This window comes from Antennarius striatus, chromosome 3 (assembly GCF_040054535.1).
Source record: "Antennarius striatus isolate MH-2024 chromosome 3, ASM4005453v1, whole genome shotgun sequence".
NCBI lineage: Eukaryota > Metazoa > Chordata > Actinopteri > Lophiiformes > Antennariidae > Antennarius > Antennarius striatus.
In genome coordinates, this window is record NC_090778.1 from 21,788,536 (window position 1) to 21,801,352 (window position 12,817).

A 12,817-nucleotide genomic window follows, 5' to 3' on the forward strand; every position below is an offset into this window, starting at 1 on the left:
AATGAGACATCCTTGTATTTGAATCTCTCAAACTATGTACACCCACATTACCTCAGCAGCGTGACACATTTTTTTGTATCCAGCATTTAAATAACTGCATGTTAATGAAATAGCAGTGGAACAGCACAGCAGTGCAGTGGGTAGCACTGTTTGGGGCGTCAGCAGTTCAAATGTACCTCAGGGCCAGAGACTTTTCTGTGTGGGTTTTCCTCAGGTACTATGTCTTGCAAAATAAAGCAGGCATTATAGATAAGTAGTTCTAAATTAGCCGAATACTTGAGTATGAGCTTGAATGATTTTGTCCTTCTGTATGGCCCAGTGATGAAGTTAACCGTGTCCAAACAGACTGTTCAAAGTAGAACTGTGGATTCAGTGTCTTTTCATAATTCAAAGTGAAATGATTTAGGTTCCGAAGTTTATTCATCTAAATAGTCCATTTAAAGATTATTCCCACTAGCTTTCTACAAAAGTAACTGAATCAGAATCTATTTGTCATGCTGACACACATTTTCATATGACAGTACAAAATACCCCTACCCCTACCCCTATGTAAAATATATACAGTATCTGAACAACAATTCTTATGTACAATGTACAGTAATTGACAGGTTAAAGCACGTGAGTATTGAGTCACATGCGCTGACTCAATACTCAGTGCTGCTTTTACCCACATCCCTGTGTTCTCCTGAATACGGAACAATCCCACAGTGTACTTATGTGCATGGGGACATTCACAAACATTCAGACTGCTGACAATTTTGTGGCATCAGTTTTGATTACGGGCTTCCTCCAGGAGACCTGTGTCACAACTGCCCTGTTATTTCATATTTTTCTTTAAATTATTGACAGGGTTTCCCTCGTTCTTGTTCTTCTACTGTTTTAATGGGTCACGGGTGTTGCTGGAGCCTATCCCAGAGCATTATGGACGAGAGCACCAATGTTGGTTGGGTTAGGTTTCTGCCCGGAAGTATTAACTGACGCTAACACTGAACTCTGAATGTTTTTATATTTGATGTTAACTATTGGTTGAATTTAAATGAAACTTAAATGAAATAAAACCAAGTGATCAAGCATAAAGTGATGTGTCATTCAGAGCTGCTTGTCTTTAGCAGTTATAGCTGTAAACTGTTCTTTGAAATGTAGCTTGACTCCTGGATTCTTACATTTTGTATTTACATTTTTTAGCACAGGTTTACATTTTAGATTAGAAAAATCTTCTCTGGGATTACACTGATATTAAACCCCACATTAGCTTTAAAATAATCTTCAGAGCCATTTATATTCAATCAAACAGTCCATGAATCTTTCTTTTACTTGTCTGGTTTCCCAAAGAAAATAGGATGTGGTGCATTTACATCGTTCCTTCAAAAACTCAATTTTTAGCATTCTTAGAAGGACAATCTGAGTCACTTAATTTAGCTGAGCTCCACTGCTTGCTTGCTCAATAATGTGTTCCTTCACTTTTTCAGATTGCCACACAAGGTCTAGTTGCTTTGTTAGTGTCTTATCTGGCATCGACTGTGCAGCTTCTCCTACAGCTGTCTATAATTCTATAGTATCACAAGTCTGTCATCAATACATCTATCTTTTACAGGTCCAAAACTGCATGTATCTGTGAGTTTGTAAAGGCTACAGATGTATTCCTTCACTGATTCACTTGACTTTTGTTAGCCAAGATTAAATCACAATTACTTGCGAATCACATTTACTTTTGGCACAAAAGAGTTGTCAAACATTTTCATAAGTCTCCTATATCTAAAAAAAAACATCTTATAGATATCTGTTCAGTTTCTTTTCCAAGTGCTTATATCACAGTGTAGACCTGTACCTCTGTCTCTGTGTTCAACTTTACTGCAGTCCGCTTGAAGGTAAAACAGTTTGCATTCCAGCCAAAGTTCAGGGAGGCTAAGGTCAAAGCTTTCTGGAGGGTGGACTTCTGCCATTGATCACTTCTGACACCACGTGAAATTAAATAATGAAGGAGAAGTATTTCTTCAAGCTGTTCACAGAACTTCAGTCCTCAGCTCTGCTCAGAGGGTTGATACACAACACCCCTCGTGGTGAAGACATAAATGTCATGTATCTAGTATTGTATTTCATTAACTGTATGGTTGTAGACAATAAAATAGATCCCTCTCAGTGTTTGCTGCCGCACACTTGTCTGCTGTGAGAGATTGTCAGGTGTGCTGCGGGAAATCACCCAATTTTCACTTATTTGGTCTAAAAAATTGCTATTGTCTAGTGTCGGCACTGTAACCTTGATTCTAGTATTCTAGCAGGGTAATGCAGTACTGTCCCATACCACTGGGTGGCAGCATGTCAGTAGCAGAAGGTAGTTAATTTGTCATTTTGATACAAAAGAATTAATGACTCGTACAAAAGTAGATGGTGACAGTGACGGTCGTTGGAATACGAATAGCACTGACTACGCCCTACAGTTTAGGTGGGACAAGACCAGCCACCTTCAGAACTGAAGAAGCCTCTTGGATGAGAGGCGAAATGTCTTTACTTTCTTAAAGTCCAGTGGATTGATGTAAACAACCTTGGACTGTAATGGAGAAGTTTCTTAAAAGGAAGAATGATGACCTAGAATATATTAATAAATATATTATACACGTGGTAATGTAGGTAGAGAAATTATTCGGTCACATTTTTGTAGCTTATAGTCATTCCCAAGAGCCATAACAGACACAAAAATTAAATGCGTCACACTGTATTTGGTTAAAATTCTGCTGCCTGTGATTACACACCTGGCCAGTAGGTGGCACAAAAAGCTTTGAGAAACGAATCCTTACTCAAATCAATAGGCTCAAGTGGTTTAATGCCTCATACCGACCTCTTTGAGCTGTCTTCAAGACCTCCGAGGCAGATTTCCAGTTAAGAGGTGTGTCTCAGAGGAGAACAGTTTATTCTTCTCTTCCAACTCCCATATGAGCTTTGCAATACAGCCTAAATACAAGGTGGAATCGAACCAGGGACCTTCTTGCTGTGAGGCAACCCAAACTGCCCCTATCCTTCCCTGAACAAAAGACTTACTGTATCTTACGCGTAAAGAAACAACTGTTTCTTGCCTAGGAAATGCAGTATAGTTGCCATGGATCCTCCAACACACCTTTGGCTCGTTGGTTCCCTCCTGAGTATGTTGTGATATTTAATCTTGTTAAAGATATGACTATAATACACTCTTGATACAGGGCTGCTGTCTTTTTTCCCCCCACATTGTTTTTGTAGTATGATTTGTTGTCTGGGCCTGGTGGAATATTTTTTTTTAAACAATGCATTTTTTGATTAATTTTTTTCATTTAGGCTTCACTTTGGCTGTTGCGGGGTTGTTTGAGCCTATCTCAGCCGACTGGGGGCGTGAGGGAGGGTACACTCGAGAGTTATAGACTAGCAGGAGATTTCCCTGATTTAAACACACTCATTTAGAAACTGAATCATGGTGTCATCATGATCAACATGTTTATGGGTTTGTAGGCATTGACTTTCCAGTTAAACAACATCTTGTCCTCATAAAACTTTCATGGCTAACCGTGATCTTCCAGGCGTAACCATTGTGTGTTATGTGTCACAGAAAATGTTTTATATAATTAGATGACAGCATGCAAATCCAGTGAACCGGAGTTAAGCAGGAGGTCAGACTGGTGATTGAAGAACACAACAGGTACTGCGGTAAAGCCTTTTCTCAAAATGTATTATCTTTTCTGGTAAAAAAAAAATTCTATAAAATGTAGTTAGATATTTTTTAAAGGTGTTTATTCAAAATATGTTACTATTCTATTACTCTTTGACATTTGATCTCTGTTTATTTTACCAAATAATTATTTTGTATCTTTTTCAGTCATGAAGTGGGTTTTGCCCCTCATAGCTGCAGGTCTTTACCTGGGTTACCTTTACCTGGGTTTGCAAAGTCATGTTGATGAAAGTGAGTATGACCTCAATAAATTATATCATAACAGTCATTATACGCATAAGGAAGTCTTCTTTTCCTTTCGACTTTTCCCTTCAGGAGTCGCCACAGCAAATCAGTTGCCTCCATCTAACCCTGTCTTCTGCATCCTGTTCTCTCACACCAACTAGCTTCATGTCCTCTTTCACTGAGGATTTAAGAATGTTCCCATTTTTAAATGCTACTTTTTTATTTTACTTGCTGAGGATTGCACACATAAAAAACCGCTGTGAAACCAGACTTGATCATGTCGAAACCACAAAGAGACACTGACTGGAAGATGTTTTTAACCTTCAGAACCAAATTTGACAAGAGACGTCATTGAAAAAGCTGTGATGAAAGCCAAAGCCATTGTGGACTCTGCTTATGAGTATTCCAGAAAAGAGTGAGTATTTGGGAAAACCGGTGGCACAACATGAATGTATACAGCTTCATCATCTTGCAAGTCATACGCAATTAATAAGTGCTACTCAATCTAAATCACAGATGCATCAAAAGAGTAAAGAAGAATGCAGCAAAACCTTCGGATATCCTTCTTTTGATGAAGCAGCCTGTTGGGCGAACCCGAACTGCAGTGCGTGCTGCTGATTACATGAATAATGCTGTAAATTTTATCAGGGCTTCTTTGGGAAAACATCACAAATGCTCCATCAATGCTACAGGTGTTTGTGTATACAAGAAATGAAAAATGAATTTTCTCAAGAAATATCTTGAAGTCACAACTAAATGTCTTATTTTGTCTCTTTTAATCAGATATAATCTCTGAGGAGGATTTGCAGGTAATTTCTGATCTCTCGGGATGTACTGGCGAACGACGTCTCCCTTCTTGTAAGACGATACCAAATTTAGACAGGTTTCGTACGATAACCGGCGTCTGCAACAACAGGTGAGGCATCTAGAAGTGGGAACTATGAAACAATTGGATGAAAATGTCCAGTAATTAAAGCAATAATTAAATATACATAGAACAAAGATAAATGTTGTAATTGACTTAGTAACAAGAGTGTGTAGCACTAGCAGTAACTTCTTGACTTTTAGTGTTGAGCAATGAAGACTATCATGCAAGGTGGGTCATGAAGGAAATTGGCATATACATTCACTCAGATGATATTCTTTTGTTTAAACACAGCACACCTTTTGGTGTCACCGCCCTTTTTCACCAACAGGCAAGTAGGGACTAGCTGTGTGAGACCAGAACACAGGCTATACAAGTCAAGTAGCTTTATTGTTCTGAATGAGGAATGCTTTTCACTGGCACAATGCATGTCTGATCACAAAACAACAGCGCAGTGACAGCAACACAATAAGACAGTAAACTGACAAACAATAAATCATTAGATTTTTTTCCGAAACAAGACTTTACTTCAGTACTGGAGTCCAGAGGACATTAAGGGTGAGCTAGTGGTTGTGTGTGAAGTCCTGAACTATCTAAGCTTCAATCCATACTATATAGCTTTCCTGTTTCGATGTATGGTGTTTGGCGTGGGAAAACCAATTATATTGTTAGCAGTATTGGTTGTGTATGTGTTTGTTCCAGGTATGTATTTTAAAGTCTAATAATATACTATACTAATTTGATAATGTGGGATATAATTAATCTTTGAACAACAGCAACACCAAAAAAATTCTTTGTCTTGATTTGTTCCGATAGATTAAACTGAAGTAAACTCAGTTTGACAACTTTCTCGTTACCAGATCATAAGTAACTTGTTTAAAATGAGTGTTGATTGAAAAAAAAATCACTTAGGTCCAGTTAAAACTGGATTTTTTAGTGAAATGGTCATGGAGTGAGTGAACACACAGTAGAGTTATGGTAAAATAGTCCTCAATTTTTAAAATTTTATTTTGGTCTCTAAATAATTCTAGCAATTTTCACTGATTTGTTTTCAAAAGGAACATCTAACGCATGTGCGAGTATATTTTAAATAATTCTACAAACAAACTGATTAGTAAACCTTCAAAGCAGAAAAAAAAAGCATAAGAAGTGACAACAATAAGTTTCACTGATATGCCTATGCCTGTGCCGTGACCTTTATGTTTGCTAAATCTAGTAATTTTCAATGCAGCTCTACCACATACCTTTGTTTCTGTATCTATCAAAGGTTACTACATAATTGAGTCGCAACATTTGTTTGAATCAAGACAAGAATATATAAAGAATTTCCTTGTTCTTGCGTAGGAAAAACACTCTCTATGGATCCGCCAACATACCTTTAACCCGCTGGCTTCTGCCCGAGTACCAGGATAAGATCTCTCTCCCCAGAGGTTGGGATCCAGAGAGGAGAGTCAAAGGAGAGTTGCTTCCTTTGGTACTTTCTCTACACTCACAGTATATATTCCACACAGAGGACTGCACTGCACCAAGGATCACTATACAAGCATGGGAAAGATAGCATATCAAAGAGAACTCTTGAGAAGCTGGAGAAACATAATTCATTCTGTCACATCTGCGGTGATGCTTCAGGTATTTCCTCGATGGTACCACTTTCACCAAGGTGTTCATTGTGTGTCCTCAGGTTCGGGAAGTGTCCAATCAAATTATTCGCACAGCAAACGATGACATAGAAAATGACCCACACTTCAATTTTCTCTTGACAATCTTTGCACAATGGATTGACCATGACTTGACCCTCACTCCTCACTCTCCTGTCATTCGCTCGTACGGTAACAGCATTGACTGTGAAACAAGCTGTGATCGCACAGAGCCCTGCTTCCCCATCCCGGTGAATATCATCACATTTTTTTAGAAGAGCAATTAATACAAATCTACACACACGCTAATACATTATTGTTATTTTAACAGATTCCCAGTAATGACCCTCGCTTTGGCCGAAACTCAGACGAGTGCATCCCCTTCTTTCGTTCTGCACCAGCTTGTGGTTCTGACAACACAGGCCACGTTTTTGACGGGATCACAGTCCGTCAGCAGATGAACGCTCTCACAGCATTCATTGATGCAAGCCAGGTGTACGGTTCAGTCGATGTCAAAGCCCGCTCCCTCCGGGACCTCACTTCAGATAAGGGTTTGTTGAAGGTCAATGATAAGTACAATGACAACGGCCGTGAGTTTCTGCCCTTCTCCCCCATGGATGCTAACATGTGTGCCACACGAGTTGCCATTACAAATATCAGTAATGCCAAGGAGGTTCCCTGCTTTTTTGCTGGTGAGTACCAGCAAAATATAGAACTAACAATTCATTCAAGACATCACACAGGGCTAACAAAGGCTAATTTCCTGAATATGTAGGTGACGAACGAGTGGATGAGAACATTGCTTTAACCTCTTTGCACACACTGTTTCTGCGTGAACACAACCGACTGGCTCATGCTTTGGCACGACTCAATCCTCACTGGGATGGAGAGAGACTCTACCAGGAAGCACGCAAGATCATGGGAGCGTACTTCCAGGTTAGAGAGAAGCCTGGCTTCATGATGCATTAATGGTTGAGGGATGTATATGCTACGTCTTTAAACAGTTATAGTAGTTAATTTTTTGTTTTGCACTTTAGGTTATCATATTCAGAGACTTCTTACCACCAATTGTTGGCCCAGAAATCTTTGCCACAAAGTTGGCCACTTACCCCGGTTATGATGAAAACGTGGATGCCAGCATCTCTAATGTGTTCGCCACGGCTGCCTTCCGATTTGCTCACCTAATGATTCAGCCGTTCATATTTCGTCTGAATGAGCAATATAATGAAGATCCCAATTTCCCTACTATCTTGCTTCATAGAGCTTTCTTCACACCGTGGAGAGCCATATTTGAAGGTAAGTAGGGGGTTTGATTTTGTGTACCTGAATGGAGACTCAGTTACAATTGTTTGAACAATTACAGAACCACGTTTTTTTATATGTATTTTAGTGATCCAGGATTGCTATTCACCCAACCCACCCATTTTACAATGTCACTGCTCATTTAGTTCTTGCGTCGATAAACGTCCAAATTGTTAAATAATGGGGTGGCATGGTGCCACAGTGGGTAGTGCTGTTGTCTCACAGAATGAAGGTTCAAATCCTTTCTGTGCAGAGTTTCTACCCCTGGGGTTTCTCTGGGTTCTCCAGTTCCCTCCCACCTCCTAAAACATGCACTTAATGTGGATTGGTCAGTTCCAAATTGTCACAATGCACTGGTATGTCTTCCCACCTCATGCCCGTAAGTTCGCTGGGATAGGCTGCTAGGATAGACCTAGAAAAGCAGTTCATAAAACGAATGAATGAGTGAATATTAAATAACAGAAAACATTAAATCAAGGAAAGGAAAATGTAGAAAAAAATACAGTGAATTGCTCAGTGGGGTTATATTTCTCAATAGGTTCAGCAGCAAGTTTATCAGTTAAATCAATATTAATATCAACTGTGTGGTTTCATTGAGTTTTAAAGGTCCCATATTATACTGTTTTTAATCAATTTCACACCCAATGAACCCGACCTTATCAAAGTGAGAGGAGTGTTCTTGCACAGACAGGCTCAGGGTTTGCAAATCAGTCCTTTTGTTATGTCACGGAGGGAGCTGATTCTGATCAGTGTATCCGAGAATGGTTTCATGAGTTTGTAGTCTGTACAGTTGATAGAAGACTTGTTTTCCAGATTCTAGGAGTTGGTAGGGTTAGGTAGGACGACAATATACTGTATGTAGAGAACAGAAAAAACATCATATGACCCTTTTAGTCATCTTCAGATTACCACCGCTATATCCGCCGCAGCGGGTCACGGGGAGCCGGAGCGTATCTCGGCGGCATAGAGCATGAGGTGGGGGACGCTCCGGGCACAACACCAGTGCACCGCGGAGCCACACACAAAGACACACACACACTCATTCCTACGGGCAATTTGGAATGGCCAATGAACCTCAAGTGCATGCTTTTGGAGGTGGGAGGAAGCCGGAGAACCCGGAGAGAACCCACGCAGACATGCAAACCCCGCACAGAGCGGGACTCGAACCCTGAACCGCCGTATTGTGAGGCGGCGGCGCTAACCACTGCACCACCGTGCCTCCCATGACCCTTTTAACTTAGTCAAAAGTAATTTTTCTCTTATCTGGTTTAACTTGACAGATGGTGTGGATCCAGTGCTGAGGGGCTTGTTGGTCCGTCAGGCTAAGCTGAACACACAGGACCAGATGATGCACGATGAGCTGAGGGATAGACTGTTTGAATTTACTTCTGAAACAGCACTAGATCTGGCTTCCCTAAACATACAGAGGGGCAGAGACCATGGAATCCCTGGTCTGAACCTTATGTCATAATTATAGTTACTGTTATGCTTCATTAGTATTTGGCTTTGCAGGCTTTGTGGATCACACATTATCACTGTGACATCGTGGACACTGTTTGCTCTTTTAGGCTACAGGAAATGGCGCAAGTTCTGTGGCCTATCACAGCCAAGCAACTTTAAACAGCTGAAAAAAGTGCTAAACAATGGACATCTGGCCCGTCGCCTGCTGGACTTTTATGGCACTCCTACCAACATTGATGTGTGGCTGGGTGGAATGGCTGAGCCTTTCGTTCCTGGTGGACGAGTGGGACCCCTGTTTGCTTGCATTATTACCACTCAGTTCCAGATGATCCGTGATGGAGACAGGTATATTAAAAAATTAGATCAGTCAAGATGAAGAACGTTATGTTCAGTTTTGCATGACTTAAAAATGACTAAACTGTTTAATTTCAGACTTTGGTGGGAGAATCCAGGAGTTTTCACTGAGGATCAGAGGAACTCCCTGAAGGAAACTTCGCTTGCACGACTCATCTGTGACAACACAGGGATCACTAAAGTGCCGTTAGATCCCTTTAAACACAGTGACCCCTCAACTTTCACTGACTGTAATAGGATCCCTGCCTTTGACCTCAGTCCATGGGAGGAAGATTATCGTAGGAGGAGGTAGAAAGTGAAATTTCTTACAACAGCAGTTTGAAAAAGTAAAGCTGTCTCAGTGTAACATATTTTTTATATCTGTGTAATTGCATTATTTGGAATTTGATTAATTTTTTATGAAATATATTTGCATCGACAGCTCACTTTCTATTGAAATATAGCTTAGAGATCTTAAATATAAGATGCAACTGCTATGAGTGTGGGCTTTTAGATTTTATCTGACATTTCTCTGAAAGTTTATTTGTATGATTAGCAAATTAAAATGAGGTATTGTTTACAAAATCAGAGCTCCTGTCTTGGACTGGTTTGTCTTAGGAATATAACAAAATCAAGTACAACACACACCACACAACAGAACCACATGCTTAGCATCAGTAATTATTAATTCATGGCTATATTTTTCTTACAAATGTCAAATTCATGAAACCTATCTCCCCCATATTTTTCCTCAATTGATACAAAGCTTGTTAACTTGTGTTTTCTGACAGATCCAACCATATCCAGATTATTCATGAATTAAAAAGAAAAATAGCCCAAAATGAGTCAAAATATTTTACTCAGAACATTACTGACTTTTAAACTTACCCTGAAAATTTTTGCATGAAAAAAAAAAAGATATGGTGTGGTGAATTTTAAAATTGTACCCAAAAAAACTGAATTTTTAAAATTCTATCAGACAGTGGCTTGAAATTTGATAAAACTGCCTTTTCAGTCACCTATGTGATGATACTGCTCCTCAGCTTCATCTGAATTTAAAGATCAGTGGCTGAGACCTTTTGAAAATGTGCTACAATGCACAAAGACGGAAAACAAAGAACCTTCAGAGAAAATTTTCAGGTGATCTGTCACTGGCTTTCTTTGAGACACTTTTTCAGGGCAGATATTCCTCAGAATTACTCAGAAATGTTTTACCTGCTCAGGCAATTACAAATAAACAAAAAAAGCACAAAATTGAGGGACAAACAGATATAAATTCACTGTAATAAGTAATCCATCATTGCCTTGTTTGCTTCTGAATCTTTCTTTTTCTTACACAAACTTCCACAAAGCTTAATTTTTGAAAATCTCAACTACCAGGAAAAGCCAGTTAAGTGTGGCTGAACTGGGTTCTTCCTCAACTACGATACAACCTAGGGGCAACAAATATTACCATGAATAAACTTATCTGACAGTCTCTCTGCAGTATTGGTTTGAATGCAGTTTTGTTTAGCTGTTACCCCATCAACGTGTACAAGCTTATCATTAATGAACTGTGTGATCATTTTTCACTGAGCTCATTTAAAGTACTGTAACTTGAGTAAACTACCACATAAAAAAGTAGAATGCTTTCTGTTCTTTCTGTTCTGCTTTCCTTCTGTGGGGCTCTCAGCAGCCTGTGGGCTCTGGGAAGTTGGTGCTGTTGAGTGGATCAGTGTCTTCTAAGAACTACACCCGGCATAGAAACGTGGCCATGATGATACAATAACGACCTCTAGGGGTAAATTTGAGATGTGGTCAAAAATGCACGTTAATTGGCATAGATTCATAGTCCAAGGTAAAGGTGGTGTGTTGAATAACCAAGTGCAATAAAGCTGTTTCATTCAAGTTAAATTTTTAAGAATCACATTGCAAAATGTATCACCGAAAAAAAAAAAATGGCCATCATTTTTTTTTGTCATTTCCCCCTGCAGTTTTATAAACATGTTAATTTATTCCAATCATCAGAAGGATCTGAGCGCTCATCTTTCGTAAGGTTCAGTCGTCCTTCAATTTATCATAGTTTTGTGTGGGTAGTGATTTTATTTACATTACACATTTTTATCTAATTACACAGTCAGTTCATTCGATAACACAAGACACAAGTTACATTCCCATGCTGCTCTATTGCAATACTAACATACCACAGTGTTTGGTAGATTATAAAGTTAAAGTTGCACAGGAGAAGAGAATATTAGTTCATGGGAAGCCGATCAGGTTGAATGAAAAGGCTGGAGTCAGACCAAAGTGTGACAAGGCCCAGCGCATGTGCTTCACTGAGTTGGCTTTCTGTGTGGATATGTAAATGTTTGTGGTTCCTATAATTTTCTTTGAGGTGTGTAGGAGATGAGGTCTTGCTATTTTAGTCCTCTGATTGAAGGGTTAAGATTAATTCTTGAAAATGGACTGCATCTCTTTTTTTTTAAATTAGATTTTATACCACATCAATACCAAACTACTTGCAATGAGTTGAAATTGGGCTATAAGTGTCACTTATAAATAATATTAGACATTTACTCACCACAAAACAGTGTTATTCATGCAAATTCATCCATCCATCTATTTTCTTAAAGCAGCCTTTCCGCCGGCTTTCCTTGGAGCCCATCTCATCTGACTGTATTTAAAATTGCATGCTTACAGGCCCCCTTCTGTGTGGTTGTGTCTGTTTCAGGGGCATGTACACACAATATACAGTATATGCGTGTTTATGATCGGTATATGAGTGGAAAAAATAATTTCTCCAAAGCGAGATTAATTAAGTATACTTCTTCTTCTTCTTGACTACCGGCGAGAGTTGGGGGGCACGTTTTTGGAGGTTTGAGGAAGCCGGAGAACCCAGAGAGAACCCACGCAGACAGTCACCGGGAGAAAATCATGGAAATTCATCAAAAAAAAGCTCTGGTGGCAAATTTTTATGTGTGATCATTGTGACCGGTAGAAAATGTCCCTCCTGAGCCACCAGAGTTGGGTAGCAGTCAGCTCCTCCTACCAATCAGCCAGGAATTGGTATAAGGTGTTACCATGCTTCCTTTCTGGCTAGGAGTTGACTGCTACACATGCTGCTGTAAGTTGTCTTCTGTTTTTATCTTTAAGTGCTTTGTATGTGTTCTTAGATTTCTTTTTCACATATTAGGTTTTGCTCAGTGGCCTTCCTCATGCTCACACAGGTGGAGTCCTGGAGAGGATTGTTCCAGAGGAGGTAAAAGGCCAATTTCTTTTGTGCACAAATTAGTTTATCTGGCAGAGGTATTTATTTAACCT

The 12,817-nt window shown here is 39.5% G+C and overlaps 1 protein-coding gene across 1 annotated transcript; it reads left to right on the forward strand.

Moving 5' to 3' along the window:
- The first annotated feature begins 3,843 nt into the window (after positions 1-3,843).
- LOC137592554 (eosinophil peroxidase-like) lies at positions 3,844-10,019 on the forward strand. Its single transcript, XM_068310818.1, has 12 exons — positions 3,844-3,925; positions 4,247-4,334; positions 4,436-4,611; positions 4,703-4,835; positions 6,129-6,258; positions 6,466-6,672; positions 6,753-7,113; positions 7,197-7,357; positions 7,459-7,717; positions 9,004-9,174; positions 9,292-9,529; positions 9,617-10,019. Exons 1-12 carry the CDS (start codon positions 3,844-3,846, stop codon positions 9,828-9,830), a joined length of 2,220 nt encoding a protein of 739 aa, XP_068166919.1. The 3' UTR covers positions 9,831-10,019.
- Positions 10,020-12,817: the final 2,798 nt, after the last annotated feature.